Source organism: Scomber scombrus, chromosome 15, assembly GCF_963691925.1.
Source record: "Scomber scombrus chromosome 15, fScoSco1.1, whole genome shotgun sequence".
Taxonomy (NCBI): domain Eukaryota; kingdom Metazoa; phylum Chordata; class Actinopteri; order Scombriformes; family Scombridae; genus Scomber; species Scomber scombrus.
In genome coordinates this window covers 11,340,851-11,364,958 of record NC_084984.1, presented here as the reverse complement: position 1 = coordinate 11,364,958, position 24,108 = coordinate 11,340,851, and the positions used below count along the sequence as shown (strand labels likewise).

Below are 24,108 nucleotides of genomic sequence, written 5' to 3'. Positions count from 1 at the left end.
CTTGTGTTGAAATAGACCAAGCTCCTGTGTCTATGAGGGGTTAATGGTACACAATGACATGCAGGGCTGTGAGCCAGCCCGTGGGGTGTCAGAGGGGCCAATCATACACTGCCAGGGGGAAATAAAAGGGACATTACACACAAATCAGACTTCTAAAATCCCTTAAAGGTAATCTTATGAAGTCTGAACACAATCAAAATCATTTAGTGCACTGACCCTTTAAGTCCCAAATTCAGCCCTGACATTTAATCGACTAAATGTCTCATTGGCTGGCCTGTGGTTCACAAACACACACACACACACACACACACACACACACACACACACACACACACACACACACACACACACACACACACACACACACACACACATACACGCTCACATGTCCTATCATTTGACCAGATCCCCCTCCCCACCATGTCTGGAGTTGTGTTAGTTTACATTGTATATAAACAAAAGTCTCTATACAGACTCATTTTAGCATACAGTGAGATTAGCATTGTTTTAAATCTAATCATGCAGGACTACAGCGATAGGCGGGGGCAACTGAGGTGGAAAGCGGGGATGTGGCAAGGTGCGCTTTGTCAGAAAAAAACCTCCAGTGTACTGGCCGTCAGTCCCACTCCGTATGCCCTTCAGCTGTACAGAATTACATTATTTACAAGTAGAACAGGGAGCGTCGCTCTGGATAAGAGTGACTACACATCCCTGCAGAATAACCACATAAAAACACACAAATCAGGCAACCTTACATTGGGAGTTGTGTTGGGTGGGGGGTGGGGGTGTCTAAGACAAAGCCTAGAGGTTAAAATACAGCAGTGTCATTATATAAGGGTTGAATAGAGAAAGGGGGGGAAAGAGAGAGTGACGTTTGTATTGTACAGTAGTGATGAGCAAAATGGCAGCCCACCTTGCCACAATGACTGGAGCATTAATGCTTTTGTAAGGGTTTGGGAGACCTGCAGCCAGTCAATATGCACTTTACAGGAGATGCAAGTCTAAGCACTTGGTCGTTTTTGTTATGATGCCATATACAAGATATGTGGGGTAATATAAGCAAAGCAACTAGAGGATCATTAACATATATCTCAGCTCATTTATTTCAGTTTAAATACCACTGCTGTTTTTGAATGACGATGCACAGGCTTGAGATTTCATCGTTTCAGATTCTATGTCTCCATAACTCATGTTTTTGTTCTTAATATATTCATTTTGAACTTTTCTCTCTCTCTCTCTCTCTTTTTTTTTTTTTTTTTTGGTGTGGTTTTTTCTGTTTTGTATTTTCAGGTGGTCGTTTCGGTTGGTGTTCTTCACCTTTGGAAGAACATGGGGTTGCGCAGGCAGGCGGCTAGTCACCTGCAACACCCCAGGGCTCCTGCAGAGGTCTCCAGGCTGCTGTCAGTGTCTGAGGCCAGGGTCTGGTCGGTGGACATGGAGGAGATGTCGTTGATGGAGGAGGAGGGAGGGAGGCTCTCGCTGCTGTTCACGGCTGCACCTGTGCTAAGGGAATCAACAGCAGCAGGGGGTTACAACGTAAAGGAGTCCTGTCCAAGTTATTAGCACAAATACAAGCAGAAGAAATATTTTGCAAGTGCACACAGAGGGTAGAGTCAGAGTAACATCGAATATAGTCAACAACATCAACAACACCTGTGGGGCATCACAATCACAGTGTGTCTATAATGACAGGATAATGACAAGATTTGGGTCCTATAGGTTCCACAGGAAATATCATCAATGGCTGCAGAGTTTCAGAAATCTCTTGTTTGGATGCCATGACCATGATATCAAAAAGTTTCTGTATGTATTCATGATTTATATCATATATCAGAAAAGGGTCTGCTGAGTGTAGTAGCACACATTCTTGAATGAAATAGTTTGTCATGTTTTTGCTCAGCCATTCGCTCTCTTTCAAATAATCTGTTGTGTTATATTGGTCTTGTTTTAATGTCAAAGGTAGATTAAGGTTATTCAGTCCACTCCTGTTTTGTCATTAGTAATAAAATGAACACGTCATAAAATATGCTTGAAACTGTTGAATGATTGTTGATTTTCAAATATATTTGCTAAACTTGGTGACTCTTTCTAGACCTAACGTGCCATGGTGAAGACATGATCCTCCATTTGATCACTAGGATGAACAAAGGCAAACTTAATCTTAACTGTCTCCCTCCATTAATCCCATCCCCTTGTGTCATCTGAACAAATACAGAGCACGCAGCTACAGCACAGTTGCTCTTCTAGTTTTTCATCATTTATACTCATCGTAGCCCACTTTTCGGGTTCTATTCCCTTAACTGTAGAAAAAGCGGAATACAACAAACCTCAGTGAGAAACAGTCTCTTTTTCAGGGTGAAAGCTGAGGACATGGAGTCAAAAATCTTGTCTCAGGTACTAGGTATCAGTAAGGCACGAAAGCTGCAGCTACAGAAGTTGCAGAAGGAAAATCCTGGAGGAAGAACATAAAGTAGGATTTTGCCCAAACTGTTCTCAGTAAAGACATTTTTAAGAAGGTTGAGGAGCAACTGCAAGCCAACTAGTTAGGAGGCAGATACAGTCAAGCATTCAAGGAGATAGAGAGCCATTCTCTTAGCAAAGGTCAGACAGATGGTATTAGTGGAGGATTGGATTTTGTCCACAAATGATTGAGGTTTTGAACATTATTTGACTCTTGGGGGATAAAACTTCCCTCCAATGTTGCATGGATTTGTATATTAGCTGAGGACTAGCAGACAAGCATGTTAATCTTAATTTTCAAAAGGAGGGATCTGAAGGTGTCAAGGCACCACCCTGCACAGCCTCCCAGGGTTCAGACAGCACTGTCATGAAATCTTCAGTGAGTACCTTCTATAATCATAACTTTATGAGAAAATCAATAGAAAAATATGCAGTCTTCTTTAGCCAAGCCTGATTAAAAGGGGAATAGGGATGAGACTATAATGGTTTGCCAAAATGAGGAAATTACTAGAACAACCACTTCAGTTCCAAGCATACCAGTGACAAGTACTCCAGTGTTGTGTATGTAAGACAAGTAAAGTGCAGGCAAATCTTAAATCTGCTGTTTGTGTCTGTTCTCTGTGGGAGGTAATTGCTTAATGGAGGCTGGGAGGCACTTGAGTTGACCCAAAATAAAAACAGAACAAAGCAGGATTAATGGCTGGCATTGATTCCAGCAGTCACTGCACTTGTACATTTACTTTACAGTAAATATATCAGAAATATCTGTTCAAAGTTCCCACACAGGAGAAATGTAACTCTGGAAGAAACTTTGATGAAAGCTATGATATAGGATTACATGTCCATTTCTGAATCTTGTGCTGCCACCTTATAGCCTCAGTGATGTATTATTCTGTTTTTTATATTTCCCTGAAAGGCTCATTTGAGGTCTAAAGGAATGAATGAATTAATGAATGAATGTGTTGATAACACTGTAGATACTTAAAATATACAGTATGCCATTAACAATTAGCACTGACACTTTATAATCTCTATACAACAACAACAACAACAACAACCCCTTAATGCAATACTACTAACAATGATTGGGTGTTAAAATTGTTCTCCTATAAATTTCCAAACAAAAGAGCTCCTGTGCCTGTCTGTTTTTACAACTGAGGCATCACGTGTGCTTTAAGCTCTTCTGTTTTTTCCTGCTGCAGTAAAACAGTGCCGTCTGCAGCTCCTGCACTGCACTGCGTCTGCCACACTCAGCATCAGACACTAGGCCAGCCCATCTGCTTAATTAATGGTGGATGGAGACAAGAAGAAATATGGAGGTCGTGAATCTGTGAGACGGAGTGATCAAGGCAGAGTGAAAAAGAAGAGATGATGAATGAAAGGGTGCATTTTTGGTTAAAATTCATTGTATGAAGTAATTTTTTTCTTTTGTAATGTTTAGCTTGAAATTCTGCAAAAAGCAAGACAACACTGATAATGTGCTGTTTCTTATTGTAAGCGGTCTGAGAAATTAATACTCATTTTTGCTTCAGCTGAGTGAGACAGAAGGCTTATAAACTCTCTACAAGAAGAAGATTTTCTACTGTATACACTGCTGAGTCCATCAGAAGGAATTGGGAAAGACAATGTTCAGACTTCATTGTGTTTTGGATGCATTTTTCTTCACTTATTCATGTGGCAGTTACTTCTCCTGGTCAGCAGATGCTGCTGTCTCTTCAGGATTTAAATTCATGTCATCTTTTTATGTTTTGATGATAATAGCAAATGGTTGTTTTAACCTGGCATTGAGTTATTTTCACATTTATTAGGTGGCTTGACCAAGGTGCTACCACTGACATGACTCCATACTGCCTCTCTGTGGCAAACTATGAGAACATCACCTAATGTGCTTGAAAAAGGGTTTGGCAGAGAACAAAAGAGGGAAAAAAGGTCAACTGCAGCTGAAGACTGAAATTTCCTGTAATTTGATTCTAAAGTACCCAAATCTTAAGTCATGATATGTTTTTACGTATACACATACATTAAAGCACACACATCACCTCTTAAATATTAATTATTGTCTATGAAAAGGACATTTCAGTATTTACATATTATCTGTACTTTAGCATCATTTAACAAATACACAAAAACCACAACAGTAAACAACATTTAACAACAAGATGCAAGAGACAAACACATGGTCAACAGCACAATGGGTTTCTCTATTTACAAGGGGAACTCCAGTAAGGGTATAGTAAATTCACTTACAGAGCGATTAGGGTTATGCACTGAGAGTACCTGAAGGTGAAGGTTGTCCCTTCACAACGCCATTCTTCGTTCTCTCCTCAAAGTTCATCACCTCTTTGTAGATTAGTTCTGTCAAGGAAAGAAATGTCAATAAAAATATATACAGTATAAATAGAAGGCAACGAATACAAGATGGTAATTGATCCTGTTTTTTTCCTGGACATCTTGACCTTTTAATTCTCATTTTAACATTGAGATGACTATTCCATATTTGGCTTTAAAGGACAAGTGTGTAGGATTTAGTGGCATCCAGTGGCAAGGTTGCAGATTGCAACCAATTGAAATCCCCTCCCCCTCCACTTATAAACATGTAGGAGAACCTACAGTGGCTGCAAAACTCACAAACACACAAAAGACCCTCTCTAAAGCCAGTGTTTTGTTTGTCAGTTCTGGGCTACTGTAGCAACATGGCGGTCCCGCTCCCTATATATATAGGGCTCTTTCTAAGGAAACAAAAAGACAGCAATTCTTATTTTCAGGTGATTGTAAACAAATTAAAACATACTTTTGAATATTATATTCAATTTCTGCCAAGTCCGTTCCACTAGATGCAACTAAATTTACAGACTGCACCTTTAAGGGCAGTGTTCTCAACGAAAGAAATATAATAACAGAGTCAAATATGCTTGGGTAAATACATAGTACAATACAATTTTAAAAACATAAACACATACTTTCTTGAAATACAATAAGAATAAACACAATAAGTAATAATAGTAAATCAGATGTCTATTTTTGATTTGGGTGATTAATTCTCACCTTTCCATTCATCAATTGAGTGTTCTCTTTCATCCAGCTGCTTGTCGTAGATCTGAGGTGGAGGCTAAAGGGGGAGAGAGCACGAGCGTTTTATTATCAGTTTAGTTTAGAGGACAGTCGACAAGACTCATTAAATATTAAATTTATATGGCTGATATCAAGTTAGAGCATCCTTTATGGTCTTGGAGAACAATAAAATAGTTTTCACAGTAATTATGGCAGACAAGTTTAGATAATAATGCGTATATTTTTGAATTTTTTCACAAAATAATGAAAATATGGGGATGGAAAAATATCTGACAAAACCTCTGATGATAAACATAATTTGACAGTTTAACATGTATGTGCACAAAGAACATGGTGGGAAAGAAAGCAAATAAATAAAGTGGATGAAGTTAAACAATCAATACTTCATTTAAACTTAATCATACATGATGTTATGGTGATTGAGTTACACATTTAAGATCATAATACATATTTTTTCCACTTTATGCACATATGTTTCAGATAATGACAATCGGGAGTAATATGAGATGGTGCCTGTGCGTTTCTCCTACAGGATTGTCACTTCATCTACAGTAACAGGACACAAACATGCTGTCTGGCATCCAGTCAAGCCCTCTTATAACTCATTCATAGTGATCCTGCCCCAGACTCTGACGCCATAATGCTCCTTCTCTGTCAGTGCGGGTGACAGGACCACCCATAAACCTCTCTGCTATGACCTTGGAGGGACAGTTACAGGTCAGCATTCGGCAGCCACAGCAGGACATACATGGTGATCAAGCAAATTTGGTGGAAGTCAGAGATTTGCCTCCAAAAAAAAAAAAAAAGGTTTATTAAATAGGAGTTATCTCTTGTCTGGTTGCATGCAGAGGTCTGGATAGATTTTACCTGCAGCTACAGAAACGTAGCTTCATTCCAATCATGTCATTTTGGTAGGATACCCTTTAGAAATTGTATTGTGTTCCATATAAAAATGCACATAATGAATATTTTTTGATATGATTAATGGTTAACAGTAGTGAACCAAATGTGTCCAAGCATCTCCTTAAACAAAGGTCCCATAGAGCAATTTTCTTCGATGTAGGGCGGTGGTTATTTACCATGGATATTTGGATGAGATCTCTGGCCTTCATCAGCATGAGATGACATTAGAGAAAGGGAAAACAGCAGAAAATGTGTTGAAATGCCATTCACAGCCACGTTATACATACCACATCAACTCTAACAACAGCATCATCATGAAAACACCATCACTAATATTAACAACTAGACAACTTAGACAAGTACACAAGTCATAAAACCGTCTAAAAATGATTCATAACTGCAATGGAGGTGTGTGTCATATGGAGTCTCTGCAAAAGCTGCAGTCAACCAGTAGGATATGTCATGAAACAAACAGTAAGACTGAAATTCATCAGCTGTTCATGCACTCATTAGTGTTTTGCTGCAAGTAAAGTGGTATCTGTACATGTCTATCAAACTGCAGATGGCTTCTTTTTCCCCGATCTCACTGTCACCTCATACTAATGAGGCACTGATGAAGAAATTAGACTTCACCAAATACACCAGAAATACCACCACTCTAACAGTACATTACAAAACAACAATGGACTGTTTTATAGCAGCAAATTCTATTTTCTTAATCTATGAAGTAGCAAAAACTGGGTGTTATTTTACTAAACCTAAAAATATTTCAGTTCAAATATAAATATTCAAAGTATAAAACCATAAGTGAGGAAAATGAAAATGAGATGTGAACCAAAAATATAAAACACAATCATAAATGCACCAAACCAGCTATTTTCATTATTACAGTAGCAAACACATAATACTGCAAAGAGGGTCATAAATATTATTTTTTACAATGCAAATACAAAGTGAGACACAGGAAACTATGCTGAGCAATCAAATACAGAGAAAAGGGATTGAGTTTGGGATGGTAATCAATATACGGCTCTGCCAAAGGCCTACTTACCGCCTCCACCTCAGCTGGATCATACCACACATTGATGTAGGGGTGCTGTAAGGCCTCATCCACCGATATCCTTTTAGAAGGGTCAATGATCAGCATCTTAGACAGCAGGTCTCTGGCTTGGCTAGCTGTGGTTTGAAGGGGAAAAAAGAAGAAAGAAAATACAGCAACATCTGGTTGAGATCGTGAGACAAGAAAATATATTTGAATCACAATAAGGTAGAAACGAATAAAGAAGAGAGATAAAGAGATGGTGAGGATTAGAGGGAATAATAAACAACTGCAGTTTGTCAAAGGAAATAAGAATCACATGGATTAACAGATTTTACAGAGTGAGAGCTTCAGAAAGGAGTGTTTTCACTTTATTTTGACTAATATGAAAACTTTAAAATGTTGATTCTATAATACTTTTGGTTAAATATTCTGACTAGCACTATTTGCTACAGACTGACTTGATCCGCTTGGTCTGAAATAATGCCTGAAATCTGAAAAAACTACATGCTCCTACATTCTGTGTCTTTCTGGATGTAGTTTAATGAGGTCAACACAATGCAGAATGCACCATTAGTCTTATAAACATTCAGCTTTTCAGCATATTAAAGTGGAATCAGCAGCATTATCAGCAGGTCAGTCTCTCTTCCCTCAGGCACTCTTGGACTGATTTGAAATTGAGAACCCTTAAACCACACGCCATCCCTCTCCTACACACACTGACCTTCGCTATAAATAGCTCTACAGCAGCAAAGCACTAAGACAACAGAGAAAGACAGATGAGCCTCAGCATCAACACGTCAATAACAGAAGGATGGTAAATCTGTAAAATGACTCCACCATCACTGTACTTCCGCCTTTCATTATTCTATCTATTCCTATTCAATCTATTCCTCTTTCCTTCTTTCTGTCCGACAGTGTGTCTGTCTCCTAGTGGATGTCTCTCTTATGTCTGACTCACTTCTACCTGTGACAGTACAAAACATGCAAAACAGCAGCACTTCAACCTGATTTCCCACACACCTTCTCACACTCTCTTTTTTCTCTCTCTCTGGGTGCATTTCCTTTGACACTGTCCCTTCAAGCTAGGAGCAGCCGGAATACAAAACTGATTCATGAAAATTTTCCGGACAGGAGCTTTGATGTAGGAGAAGTGCGACCCAAAAATACAAAAAAAAAAAAAATCTCATAGGAGGTTTAAAGGTTGCACTTGAGAAAAAAAGAAGTGATGTCTTGGTTAACCTTCTGCATAATGAGTAGATTTAATTCAACAAGACTAACAAAATGGGCTTCAAATACATTTATGTGAACATATTTCATATTTCAGATTAATGTGGAGCCCAAAAGCTAACGTTTTATTATCTGTATGAAATAAAAATTGTGCCATTACATCATATGTGTCAGTTTCTTTCTTTTTAATGACCAATATATTGAAGAAAAACATTTTTCTAGCTGCAACCGCTGTGCCCATTTTTATTTCATAACAGCTTAAAGGGAAATTTTGGACATTTGTGAAAGATAAAAGTAAAAATACTAATATTATTGAGTTATATTCTTGAGTTTGCTACTTGCAAACTCAAGAATATAAGTTATTTATCAAAATATGTGTGGCTGTAGTTGGCTGTAGTAGAGAAACAGTGAAAGTGAGAACATGACATTTAGTCTTCTGTTCATATGTTATTTTAACATTTGTTTTTGCACTTGTGAGAAGTGCAAAAAAACCTATATACAACTTGAATTGTTAATATGGGAGTAAATTATTCTCCCTCTCTGATTTATTTAGTTTTCTCTCCTCCTCTAGTTAGCTTTTCTGTTATTAATTTAATCCATCTGAATTTGTCCCTGTGATATATTATAAATTAGATTGTTGTCAATTTCACATTTTCACTGCTACTGCAGATATTATGGATTTTACTAAATTAAAATAACATAGTAATTCAACATACTTTTTTCTTTTTGAACAGATACTATAAATTGTGATGGGTGATTTATTGTTTCAATTACACATCACTGAGTAAAATGCAAGAATTATTTTTAAATAATTAGCAATATGGCTGATTAGGGTAAATCCTTGCATTTGATTGGCTCTTCCTGCTCTGAATATACATGTGATTAATTATGAGATCACTCAAGAGTTGCTCTTAAAGGGTTACTTTAAGTAGGAGTATGTTGCTTTATAAATGGGTCTTATTCTTCACTTTCAGCACTTTTTTACGCATCACTTGTCATGTAAGAATGAACTACCGGTAATTTCCCTTGAGACACTGCCACACTACTCGGCATATGCTAAGTAGTGCTTTACTGTCCCTTTATCGGACATACATCAGATTTCTGCAGTGATTTTCAACAGACATTAAGGATTTAATCGCACCGTCACAGCAACCAGTGTTGTTTATGTGCTCAGATATGTGTGGTGCAAGTTGTAAAAAATATTTTTTTGTTTGTGTCAGAGCTCCTGTAGTTAAGAAAGATGTTGGCATCAAAAGGAAACTTTATAGTGTGGATTATTACTGTCCTGTGAGATCTTCCTGGAAACACTGCAGAGCTTTAGACCACAAAACCACATACAGAGTAAGTGTATCCTTAAGACTACATAAGCATTTAAATGAAGGACACATAGCATAAAGACATAACATTTGATAGTTATTATCAGGGCAGGACACAACTGCAAGCTAAAATACAGAACATTTACAGCTTTGCTATGTAAAACTACCTCACCTTTGAGTTTGTTGTGCTCAGAGTCAGCAGGGAAAAGGCAGTCAGGGAAGAGCTTGGGAAAGGTGAGGCCTGCATACTTTGGCCGGTTCTCCACATAATTTCTCACTGTGGGCTGAAGCTTCTTCATGAACTCTGGTAAAGGTGTGCCCAGCTGCTCAATCACCTTGTTCCATTGATCGATGTCTGGTGTGGTGGGTCAGGATTAAGGGAAACATACATGGAATATGCAGCATCCAGTACTTTATGTCCCAAATGTGTGTCAAGTAAAGATTGGTTATCTTTTGATTTACTCATTAAAAAGGTTAGACTAATGATTTTGAAGGACATGAAACCAAATAAAACAAAGGAAAATAAACAAGTATCAAATCAAATACAAACAATCATCAAGTTACAGTTGTGTCCCATTGAACCCCAAAATAAATACAGTGACAAAAAGGTCATGTTTTGTTACATTAAATCAAGTAAGGTGTGTGTTTGTTTGACTCTTCTTAAATGGACCTGGAGTGTAATTAAATAAAGTCTATCTATCTAAGGTAATTCTGACAAGGCCTCAATGTGTAGAATATCCTAGCAATATTTCATTACTTATTATATTGTTTGCAATTTAAGTATAGTATTATTTTTACCTTCCTCCAAATCTGTCTCCAGTTTGAATCAATTTCCAACAAGAGATCACTTGTTCTGGAAGACATTACAGTAATTAGGTGCTTTGATATCTTAAATAAATAAATAAATACTCAAAACATCTTCTGTACATTCATCCTACAATTCTGAGGGTACCTATAAAGCAGGAATTAGGGAATAAAAGCGGGTAGCTGATGAACCTCCTGATGAGAACATGAGTTTTTGATTAACAAGAGACATGTATCCTGTAAATGTTGTTGTTGTGCGTGTGCAACTTCCTGTTGACAACAAATATTTCCTCTCTTATCCCTCCACACACGTTGAATGACCCCCCCTCCCCTCTCCATGTCCTCACAGAGAGTGCCAGTTGAGGCAGTTAGCTGCCAGGGCCACCAGAGATCCCCATTACTTCATCCTGCTGGAACGCCACACACTTCCTTCCACCTCCTCTTTGTCTCCGTTGCACATTGGCCACGATCCATTCACTGCTCAGAGAGGCTTTTTTTTTTTCTTTTTCATATACTAAGGTTTTATCCACGGCTCTTAAGCAAGTTGCTAGACTCACTCAGACAGTTTGAGGTGTCTTGCTTGGTGTGTCAGTGCCAAAATCCATGACGTTCCACTGTTTTTGGAGTTATTCATGTCTTCAAAAACAGGACATCATGCAACTGAATACACATTTTCTGCATTCTCAAGAGAAAATGCTGTAGGATTTCAACAATATTCAGATTTGCATGTGAAACAACAGGGAGCAGGAGGTCAGAAGGATACGGTCAGTCCCAGGGAACAACACCGTCCCTCTTATCACCTCTCCAAAGATGCAGCCGACTGACCACATGTCCACTGGGGCCACACACACACACACACACAAACACACACACACACACTCGCATTACTAAAATTTGAAAAGAAAAAAATCACTTCCTCTTCCTAAATAAGTAATTTAAGGCACTTTAGATTGATTGTCTATTAGTTTCTTTTATATGCCACAAACAAAAGTACAGCTTTGTACTTCCATTCATTCGTCATCACTCCATACATACATATTCAACACACTGCAGAATGCATCAAACAGTCACTGTTAGACCCACTGTGCGGTGACCTGTGTAGACAGACTATGTAATTCTATATCATCATCTGACAGACACTCAGGAAGGTGCAGATAACTTCAACCAGGTCAATACTTCAGATCAAAAAAGTCTATGAAGTGAGGTAAGATTAGTAGCGGCAGGGGTGCGAGTCCTGAGCTGATCTATGAACTGTAGATTAACAAAAGTGTGCGTGATTGCACTTCATTGATCTACAGTATAAGAAAGGATGGAGCATTAGATGATAAGAACTTCAGGTCATTGTGAGCGTAGAGACAGAAGGATAGGAGAGATATTGCAGAGCTCACTGCAGAGGTGTTGTAGCTCTCCAAAACATTAATCTTTCAGGGACTCCACGTTCAGGGATGTAGAGACCCGAACAGCAGCCTCAAGCACCTGCAATGCTTCTTACTGCTTGTCTGCCTTTAAGCTGTGAACTTTAAATCATATCTTTAACATATATCAATGATTTACACCTTGCATCATCCTAGTTTTAATATCCCCCCATTGTTGCAGCAGACACTAACATGCTAACAGACTGCATCTTTAACCTTTGAACTTTCCTCACAGTGCCAAGCGAGTTCAACTAAACTGCTAATATTAACTCCTCAACATGAATACATTAATCATTCATTATTCATTCGCTGAATTCTTAATAACTACGTCTGACTCACATATGTGGGCACTCTCAGATGGCAAGATGTACTTCACATGTGCATGCATGTGCACATGCTCAGCATGGGGACTATTTATCCAAATCCATCCTAATGAAAGAAGTCATCTTGAGGACATGATTACAGCCCCCTCACTGCAGGGGAACACACCAGGTAGCACTCCATTAACACTCCAAAATAGCACACACTTAAATATTCAAAGCAGGAGAGAGAGGGTACTTCATATTGCCACAATATGAGAGTGAATAAAAGCCTGACATACTGACGAGAGAAGAAGATTTGATGGTGCTTATTTAATGATGTTATTACAAGGTGTTAACAGTGTTAAAAGAAGATCATTTGAAACTGACGTGTTATAAAGCCAGCCAGATGTGAGTGTGATTTGGTTAGAATCTGCACCTCAGTAACATCCAGAGAACATCAGGCAAGGTACAGAAAAGTCTTCAAATTAAATTAAGCAAGAAATGTAAAATTATGTAATCAAAGCAAAATTTTACCACAAAACCCAATGAAATACTGTACCAATTATACATCTACACTTTTTAAAGAATAACAGACAACATGCCTGTAGCTACTTCAGTTTACAAACTCTCCAAGCACTTGACTCTAGGAGTTCTTTAAAGGGCACTATAAATCCATTTTTACTCAAAACCTTCAACATAAATGGCACAGAATGATTTAATAAATAGTGGTACCATTAGATAAAGTTGCAGTGTATTAACAAGGATACAGTCCCGCCCAGGGAAAAGGATTTTGTGGCGCACCATTTCTCCCATAATGCACCCCACCGACCATATATCCACTGCACGCACAGAGGTGATGGCGACACAAACAGGGAGCAAAAGAACAGAGAGCAAAGCAAAGGTTAGTGTTAGACACATTAAGCCATCTGTGAGAGGCAACAGTAATTAGAAGGTAGCTGTTATTCAGTGTGGGAGAAATAATTAGTGAGGAGCAAGTTACATGGGGGTTGAATTCAAATAAAATACAGCTAGAGAGAGAACGCAGAAGAAAGGCAAGAGAGGAGAGAAGCAGAGCATTAGGTGGACTAACTTAGTGGCAGGAAATTCAAAGCCTTGGAGTCCACAGGCTTCCATCAGTATACACACTGCTAATGGGGAGAATATGGCTAATGAGTCATAACTTAGGCTGGCATTCAATTACATGTGCGATGTTCTGGGGGCTTTTGATCAGTGACTCATACTTCCAACACTTCAGTGCACTTTAACTCATTTGCAAAGTGCGACTCAAGCAGAATTGTTTTTTAGGTTTCACAGTTTATTCCACAATACTTCTGATAATAAAAGGATAACATTAGTGTAAATTTATCTTGTTTTCCTGACAGTGAATGCTCATAAAAAGACATACAGACACATTATGTGCTAAAGGCAGAAGCTCCTGCTGTCTGTTATAGTCTACTGCAAGTAAGTCATTGGGTCCCACTGTTCTTATAAATGCAATAAATACAGCCAAGAGAGCCATACTGTTTCTTAAAACAGCTTTGTAACGCAGTTGTATCAAATATTTTATGAATTGACTACAGGTAGATGTTGCTTCCTGTCTATATTAATTTACATTTCCCCTCATCATTGCCACCATATGAATGTAATTTTGGGAAAACTACATATTGCAGCATTTGCTATTATGGTATATCACTAAATGAGTTTGTTGGAGGTATTTTTATATTGTTCAGTCTCTGTGGGCTGATGGCAAATGCATCAGCTGTGTGCATTAATAAAGGATAATAAATGACTCCACTCTTTTCCTTTAAAGATGACTGATGAATAATTTGATCCTTGCATGCTCATACACACTCCGTTTTCATCAGTTCTCACCATTCTCCTTGTATCCCATGCCCAGGATAACCTCTGGGGCTCTGTAGTATCTAGTCACCACATAAGGGGTCATCATGAAACTGGTCCCTGCAGTCCTGGCCAGACCGAAGTCCAGGATCTTCAGAGTGCAGTCTGACTTCACCACTATATTGCTTGGTTTGAGGTCCTAAAGAGGAGGGGAAAGACTCACATGAGGAACTGTGTATATTTAGGTAATTTACAAACCTTCTCTCCCATTGACAAGTTTGCAGTGGACAGTCTTTACTTCTTGCATTCAATCTGGTTTATGTGTGCATTAACATTGTGCATGTTGACCAAACCAATATGCTTAATTAAAGGGAAGCATGATATACTGTATATGTGGCTGAGGCAGTATGAAAAACAAGAGGATTTGCTTCCATAGGGGGTTAAATTAAAATGTCTTCCAGTTTATGTCTATTGGCAGAACACTTGAGCTAGTATTCATTTTACTTTCACTTTGTTTAGTACTTAACTTTCATTTCATTTAGTTTTTGATGTATATATTGCACATACTGTAACTAATATTTATCTATTGTGTCTTGTTATGCAGACCTGCAATTCTGCCTTTTAATCTATCTATCTATCTATCTATCTATCTATCTATCTATCTATCTATCTATCTATCTATCTATCTATCTATCTATCTATCTATCTATCTATCTATCTATCTATCTATCTATCTATCTATCTATCTATCTACCTAATCAGAAACTGAAAACATTGAAACTAATATTTTGAGTGTACACAGCTGTTTTTAATGATAGAAGATGTAATCTTTCTTTTAACATCCATCTTATTCATCTTTTTATGTATGTACAGTACGTATGTTTTGTTTTGTGTTTTTTCTTTTTTAATTAAATTAATTTCTTGTTTGTGTTGTTTTTACAAAGTTTTCTCTCAGTATGGAGGAGCCACTTCTCAACGTGTAGTGGTAATGTCTAATTCTCATTCACCTGCAGTGAGTCATTAGCTCCCAACCCACTACTTCCATACATAATTCCTCACTGGCTTCCCACCACACAAACACTGCCAGTTAAAGTGGACTGGGCAGCCAGTGAAGCCAGAGGTCAATGTAGTGTTTCCTCTGTACTGCCTGGGTGTCTTTTGATTGCCAAAATAGCGACCAGGGTGATGGCAAGGTTTATGCTACATAAGGTACCTCCTGATATTACACTACTACTTTGTGTCCCGACTCATATTTAAACACACACACACACACACACACACACACACACACACACACACACACACACACACACACACACACACACACACACACACACACACACACACACACACACACATACCAATATTCAGTAGTGAAAGAAGAAAACGGAGGCGTCTTGCTTTCTTACCCTGTGAATAATCCCTGCTGAGTGCAGATGTTTGATACCACACAGCATCTGATAGAGCAGGTAGGACATTCTCTCATGGTCAAGCTCCATCTGAATCACCTGGCACAAGTTGGCATCCATCAGCTCCATCACTAGGTACCTGGAAAAAGGTGTATTTATTGATTTATTTATTTTTTTAACTAACTTTCTTTTGATTGCTTTCTCCCCTGTAGTTTGGTGAGAGTGCAGAATAAACAACATGGAATTAATTGCCATACAAAGAACTTAGGATTTATAAACAAAAAGTAAAAAATAAAAGGATATATTGGTTGTTTGATTATTTATTGTTTGGTGTATTGTACGTAGTTGTCTGCTGAACAAACAATATCTCACAGTGAAAGTCATAAACCTCTCCAAACATATCAAGCATTCTGCAGCCCCTCTAAGACTTCAGGAAATGAAAAGTGCCTCAAAGACGCACAAATCCCTCTGCAGCACTGTTTACCTAGAGATTGTTCTTAAAGTGAACACACCCGCATTCATCATTCAGTATGAGAACAAGACACCCGCAGCAGCTTCAGATTACACCCACTTTCACTGACTACACTCCAGCCGTTTTCTGTTCTCACAACTGCAGGTGCGAGGGAGTAATGAGCACATAATAAAATCAAACCTTTTCTCTTCGCTGTCACATATTAATTCATACAAGTAGCCTTCCTTTGCCGGTTGCATTAGCTAAATTAATCATTTTCATGGAAATGCAATTATGCAAACAAGGATTCACTATACTCACACATCCTGGAATTCCTCTAATGATTTCTGTGGTGTGAAGACATTTAATAAACTGATGATCTGAAAGAGAGAGGACGGTGGAAAAGGATTAACATACATTGGTTAAATATACACACAAACATCTGAGTTACAGCAAGAAGCTGGGGACTGGTAAATGACCCAGTTGAAGGGCACTGCTGAGTGAGAGACTAAGTAAACCAAAGAAGTGAGACGGAACAAAAGATTGGGGATAAATGTGGAGGAGAGAAAGAGAAGAGAGCATAAACTGCAGCACTGGAGATTACATTCATGCCTTGAAGTGCTCTCTGTTTCACTCTCCTGCCAGTTGGGTGCTTTTCTGGAGGCATGGAATTTAGCACGGTCACAACATCACATTCGTTCGTCTCCGTTTTGTAGCAGAGGGATTTATCAGTAACCAAAAATAGACACTAATGGGGGTAACAGTGTGAAAGTCCGCTTCATTCTTACAATGGTCACATTTTCCTCCCTTCCTGCATTTCTTTCTAACTCAAATGAGCTGAATCACTTACATTTTTGTGATTGACACATTTCATGAGCACCAACTCCCGGTATGCCCTCTTGGCATGAGTCTGGTTCTGGAAGGGTCTGCTCAGCTTCTTAATGGCTACATTTCTGTCCAGGACAGCATCGTAGCCCGCACTGCAGAAGAAAAAAACCCACAGAGAACAGCAGCAGAGTTTTCCTTTAGTATTCATAGCTGGATGAATCACTGTCTGTGATTGCATGACACTGTGACAATCAATGGCGAATGTCACTAGTTACACAATCAAAAGGCTGATTTTTCACATCTCAAACAAAGAGTCATGGAACTACATTTCTTTCTGTAAAAATCATTTATCTGTAAAAAAAAAAAAAAAAAAAAAAAAAAGGTCTTCAGTGGTATGACCTTGTCGATAACAGAAAAGCATAAAATTCATATTCAGAGTGACTGTATAGAGGTAAATGGCATAAGCATTTTTTGAATCACATAATCCAATGAACTGTTAGACATTTTGGGCAATAAGTTTAATCACTTTTTTGCCAACTGTTGGATGAGAAGGTTGATATCACTCCAATGTTTTACAGTTGGATGGAGCAGGGCTAGCAGTTTCCCCTTGTTCCCAGTCTTTGTGCTAAGCTAAGCTAACCAGCAGCTTCATGTTTATCGTACAGATATGAGAGTGATATCGCTCTTTTCATCAAACTCTCAGTAAGGTAAAAGAGAATAATCACACCAAGCACCCTAAAATGCTTACAACCATGCAGACGCTACAGCCTAAACATACCCAGACCCAATTATTATTATAAATATCAATGTATGTGTTTATAGTTGCTTATAACATAATTCAAATTATTTATGTTAAACAAATATAAAATGTACAATGCAAAGAAACAGAAATGGGAACTGTAAGCTATAAGTAGATGGCTTCTCTTTCCACAAAGTGGTTCAACCCATTTTGGAGGTCATTATGGTAAAATGAGTTCCTTGCTGGCTCAGCACAATCCCAACCTCTGAGAACCTCTGGGATTTTGTCTGTGTTAATTTTCAGCGAACAGCAACACACAAAAAAGGAGCCATAAAAAAATGCCATGCATATCACTGCTAGGCAAGATCTTTAGAGTGTGCCTTTTCAGACATATTCTCCCTGAAAGACGCTACAAATTGAGTTTCATGGCGTCTGTGCACAGGCTTACTGCAGACCTAATCAAGACGATGCTGTGTGTCGGTTTGAGGACGGCTGGGTGGAATTCACTGTGGTTCGCCGTGTCTCTGTGGAGACTGCAGGCCAGAGATGATGTGTGACCATGGAAACAGTGGAGTCTTCATAAAAAAAACATCGATCCAATAGGGATTTAAGCCAGTCATCACATTTCAAGCTGAGTGAAAGATGATGTCATGACCAGCTCAACTACTTAAAGCCTTCATCCCTCCTAAGATGCTTCTGAAAGCTCATCCTGGCCAGGCGCACGAGTCATAAGGGCATAGATGTGCACAGATTGGGATGTCTGTGGGCGACAAACACTAGCAGAGTGAGTCTTAGTTGCGCCAGTGATACAAGTTTTCCCTCATTACCATGTTCTCTGGCTTTACGGGGGCAGCAGTCTCCTGATTGCATAAGAAAACAGAATGCTTACTGTTGCTTTTTACAGATAAGCTTTTAGATTGCTTGCTGCATATTGTAATTTTCTCTGTCTTTAGTCAGCTGTTTTGTCTGTCTATTTGTGCAAAAATCCGACAGATGTTTATGTAAATGTCACCATTTCATCCAAATAAGGATTATGCTGAAGATAATGCACTCTAAGCAAATCCCTCCAATTATCTTGTCATGATTTTATGACAAACTGTAAAGTATTTATGATTTTTTTCCAGCATAAATACATCATTGTGTGGTAAGTTGTTGATGTAATTGTTAACATCTATTGTAAATGAGAAATATATGTTCATAGTGTATCCCATTTGATCTCTATAATCAGTAGGATATTATATCAATCTATGGGGTTTTATGTGCTTTGGTTGTGGTATTACCATCACCATATGACACCAGATGACAGCTGTGGGCAGAGCCAAGCAGCACCCAGCAGAGCAGGTTAAATTAGATTTGCACTGTCTCCCCACCATCCATCGCTCCAATATCCCTCAAATGGGCACAATCCCAGCATTAGCAGTTACCGCCTGCCCAAGCTCCTTTGCAAATGCACAAAATTGCTTTGGAGCGGAAGCAGAGACAGGCGGAGGGCATGGGAAGCAAAGGAAGGACAATGAAAGAGGGCAAGTGGAGGGCAGGGGGTTTTCGGGTGTTGAGAGCTACTGAATCTTCCAACAATATATTGGACACGCTGAGATAAAAATACGTCAACTTGTGTCGTTGCCTGGAGGTTCTGTGAGACAGGTATATCACCACAGTGACACGGCATTAACATGAATATAACTTATAGATCGGTTCGGTCATCTGATGAAGAAAGTAAGATGCATTTCTTTAAGTGGAGCCTTGGCAGTCGTTCCTCTGCATTCTGACAGGGCTGCCGTGAGATGAATCACAATGAATACGTGCTCTCTCTGCAATCCGGATTAAGGATTCTCTTAAGTGCCCATCCTGTTAGACCCTTATGGCCCGCACATCCATATTCTAAACAGCAGAGACAGTACATAATCAGCTCAGCTCTGCAAAGGTTACAAGCCTGGTGAATTCAAATACCAAGACTAGTCCTGAGAAATGCTGAGCCTGCTTCTTTTGTTAAATATAGTGATTCTAATTATTTGTTAGATGTTTTGAATGTTTTCTACTGAGAAACACTGCTTTGGATATCTTCACTATATTTTAAATGGCAGAAATAAGGGCTTTAATGTTCACTCTCATTGAATGCTTATTATTTACAAAATTCAAATATTATACATGACTACTTCATTAGTTCATAAGAGAAAGCAGATGCTCCTCTCAGTTGGGTGCTCTGCCTCGAGTCCATCTGTCAGTCTTCCATCAATCGCAAAATGAATTCACCACAATTAGACACAGAGAGAAAATTTTATTTCCACTGCATTGTTGCCTTTTTTCTGAATTTGTTTTGGAGAATTAATATATCACCACTTCCTTATATTGTGGCGCAGCTAAAAAACATGGTTACATGCTTTTTAACAGTGTTGATCACAGGTATATTCATAATAATAATTGAAGACTGCTACTTATAAGTTATAATAATTTTTGTGCTTTTCAACTGATTATACTTATAATAAATATTGCTCAAGAAATGTGATAATTAGTTGCTTTAATGCAAATATAATTTCTATTTGACTCATTTTAAAGAAAAAAAGACAAAATTATGTAGTTCCAGCTGCCTAGATATGAACATTTCTAGTTCCTTTAGTCTTGTATTATAGTAAAATAAATATCCTTGGGTTATGGGCTGTTGGTAAGGACAAAAAAAGTCACCAAGTAAGACACCACGTCAATTAATCGTTAATTGCAGCCCCATATTTGTCTGTTTTACTGTTGCATTTACAAACAGTACTGATATAAACATTTACCAACATCATAAAACATTAATAGTTCAAATGCTAAAGGAACCTCTACCTGTTTGCCATTATAAGATTAAAACCCCAAGTACAGTATGTCCAATTAACAGACCAAAATATGCTGAAATTACATGTTTCTACAGCCACTTTTTTCAATCTTTACAGTAATGTTGAGTTAATCTATTCTTTTCCACTCTGCTCATCACAACACCTCTGCAAAGATTAGCCACATGGCTGCATGCTGTGCTTTCAAATGTTATGATCGGTCGAGGCAAAATGGAACCTACTGTTTTCGGGAGAACTGACTAAACTGATTTAACAGATTTTTTAAATCATGGTAAATTGTTCACCCCTTCAATCCAACGGTGAAAAACAATAAGCAGAGATTCTCCTCCCTTAACAATCTCCCATAGCAATAAACTACAAGGCAATTAGAGCAACAATTAACCTGCTAAATGATAGTATCACACATTAAATATTATATAAAAACACCTAATAACATCAAATAGCATGATGTGATGTAAAAGAGGACATAAAAGAAACAAAGTATTGAATACTTACCAGACAATTCCCTGAGCTCCAGAGCCAATGGGCTTTAAATTCTGGTAGCGTTTTAAAACTGTGAAGGTGGAGTCTCCCACTTCCACACTGTAGAACTGGTTGTCCACTTTGCTTTTACTCATGTTGTAATGTTTGGCAATATATGACACATCCACTTGTTTTCCAAAACCCTGCATGAAGCAAAAACACAGAAAAGCTCTGTAAGTGATGCTGACAGTGATTTGTTTGTTTACTTACCTGGAAAGTAATGAAACATCTGGAAGAGAAGCATCAATTCTCCAACTTTAAGTAATATGTCATTTGATATGTACTTTTAATATTTATATTGTTTTTATCAACACATTTTTTATTGCTAAAGGGGACATATGTACATTTACAAGTCCGTATTTAATTTCCTGTACATAGGCTTGTATACACATAGGCTTTTGACTTGCAGGCAGTATTTTTACATACGTTCACATCAGGTTTTAGAACTTCGACCAAAAAAGACATCTGACCTTATAACAGTATAAAAATAACTGCAAATCACAAAAAGTATGTCCCCTTTTTAATAATCAATTAACAAGTCAACAATATCCATTGAACTCCAGATCAGTACTTGATATGAGTCTTTAAAAGTATGTTTTTACAACAAAATGTGTGTGCTATAATTAGTAAAACTGGAGAAGCACTATAAACATGAGAAGACAAACAGTACAGTTACATTCACACTTGAACTGTTTCCATGCATTTATCTCAACTAGCCATGTAATGACATTCATGCTACTAATGTCTTTACATTATTAATTAGACTAAAGAATAAATAACAATAATTTAAAAAAAAATGTGACTGTGCACACAATAATCAGCCTATAATTACTTAGGCAAAGCAGTACTACAAATGGTGCAACAACAAAAATATCACTTAATCACAGACTGGGTAATTACAACACAGCTCACAAACCCAAAAAAAGCTGCACCACTGTGTATTACTGCTGGGCACGAGTTTGAAACACTCCACACCAACGCCATGAAAAATTAATGAATGTGATGATGTAATACATTTAAAATTAAGATGGCCGACAAGTCATTCAGACCTATGATCTAGTTATTTCATTACATTGGACTGTACCCTTTACTTTACAGCCAGCAGTCCCTATAGTGGCTACTGCTCGAGGCACTGATCACGCGCACATGCATGTGTAATGCAGACATCCCATCCAAAGCATCTGAATAATTTGAGCCACAGACGAAATCGCCTGTAGCAACCTACATATAATCCACACACACACACACACGCAGACTAGAGGTATATAATGTACAGTTTAATAAGTTACATCCCTACAGGAGTGTTGCGTTTATACTTTTGCAACTCAAGGGGAGACAGGCGATCAAGCTTCAGTCTAGGCCTGCTCTACATGAAAAGTTCCCTGAGATAACTTGTGATTTGGTGCTATATAAATTAAATTGACTTGACTGACTTGTCTTTAGCTGAGTCTCAGCTTCAGATAAATGCTCAAGATATTAAACTCAAATAGAATTTACCTAAATTATTACTTTAGCTTTGCATAAAATTAATTACCAAATGGAAGTTTACAAATATCTTTTCTGTCTTTATTCTTGAGCAAATGTTTGTAAATTCGAGCTATTCTTGAGCTATCACACATAAAAACACAACAATAACACAACATACAAGGCAATGAAGGGGAAGTGGAACAGAATGAATACTGTACCTTTTTTACCTGTAAGGGACACACACCTGACAAAAGGCTATCTTCACATCCAGGATTGGTTGGCTGCAGTTATATAAGAAATGTCTGCTCATAAATACCTGCAAGACATAAACAGAAGAGAGCAGGCGTCAGAGAGAGTGGACATCAGTAACAGAATATGTTGCATAAAAACATGGAAAATAAACTAGCACCTTTCGGGCATCTATAGAGTAACAGTGGTTCATTTCTATTTGGATTTATCAAGGAATGACTTGCAACAAAATAGATGCAGTATAGAATAGAGGAGTTTAATCTATCATGGCCTCATTGAGTCATCCTTCAACATGTACACAGTGATGGAAGAGTTGTTAGGACCTTCGTCTTTGCAATCACTTACACCTCTCCTGGTGTTGAATTGAATTCTGCCAGAAAATGTTCTTTCTACTCCGTCCCTATCATTCTCAATAAAGGTGAGAAAAACAACAAGTCGTCACTCTTTGAGCAAGAACTGACCAATGTATTGATTCTTCAGTATAATACAATACAGCATGGCTAGAATGACCAATGACCACAATATGTTTCAAGATGCTGGTGTGGCTTAGGTTAAGAAAAAACATGAATTACCAGTGTCATCAAGAAATAAAATGTATGTGCAGACGACATTAAGCCTTTTGTAAAGAATGAGTTTAAGAAGTGCTACATAAATAAAGATATGATTATTATTATTCCTGTTGAGCTGAAGCCAGTTATTTCTCCTCCTCGTACGCTCCATTTCTTAACATAGTCTCAAAATATCAGCGCTTGCCTTATTTTTTAGACCTGATATCGAAACCCCTTTTAAAAAACTGAGAGCATTAAAATGTATCCCTTTAAAAAAAAAGTGTGCCTTTACCTCCACAGTTTATGTTGATTATTCACATTAATCCTTTCTGTAGTATGTGAGTCATGCAACGCTAAATAACTGTGAACTGATTAGCATATGTTAATCTGTGCATAATACTATGAATGAACATATAAATGATAACACTGTTATAGTCAAGGACCAAAATAATAAACATCTTTTTAACATTGAACGTATTAATGTCTTCAACCTTCAGGAGATTTAACAGTGGTGAGACACTGAGGAGATAATGCACGCAGTTTCACAAGGATTTGTATTTATTTATTTTTGTCCTAGCACACTTCCAAAAAAGCTATCAGTGCTGCCAGATGTTGCATTTCCATAAAAATAGTGTTGTACTTTGGAGGGCTTTCACTGTAAAGAAAAAGCTAATGGGTCAATAT

The 24,108-nt window shown here is 37.9% G+C and overlaps 1 protein-coding gene across 6 annotated transcripts; it reads right to left on the bottom strand.

Annotated features, from left to right (window-relative positions):
* Positions 1-1,355: 1,355 nt before the first annotated feature.
* mapk10 (mitogen-activated protein kinase 10) lies at positions 1,356-22,940 on the bottom strand. 6 transcript variants are annotated; one of them, XM_062435250.1, is made up of 13 exons: positions 22,872-22,940; positions 21,134-21,303; positions 17,091-17,220; positions 16,562-16,620; positions 15,790-15,928; positions 14,414-14,579; positions 13,309-13,380; positions 10,193-10,375; positions 7,487-7,611; positions 6,612-6,638; positions 5,506-5,569; positions 4,738-4,815; positions 1,356-1,498 (listed from the first exon to the last, which is right to left on the bottom strand). In XM_062435250.1, exons 1-13 carry the CDS (start codon positions 22,935-22,937, stop codon positions 1,356-1,358), a joined length of 1,422 nt encoding a protein of 473 aa, XP_062291234.1. In that variant the 5' UTR covers positions 22,938-22,940. The 6 variants fall into 6 exon arrangements, with proteins under 6 accessions (XP_062291234.1, XP_062291229.1, XP_062291230.1 ...); XM_062435245.1 differs by lacking the exon at positions 6,612-6,638 and having other exon boundaries at positions 22,872-22,937; XM_062435246.1 differs by lacking the exons at positions 6,612-6,638; positions 13,309-13,380 and adding an exon at positions 11,588-11,659 and having other exon boundaries at positions 22,872-22,937.
* Positions 22,941-24,108: the final 1,168 nt, after the last annotated feature.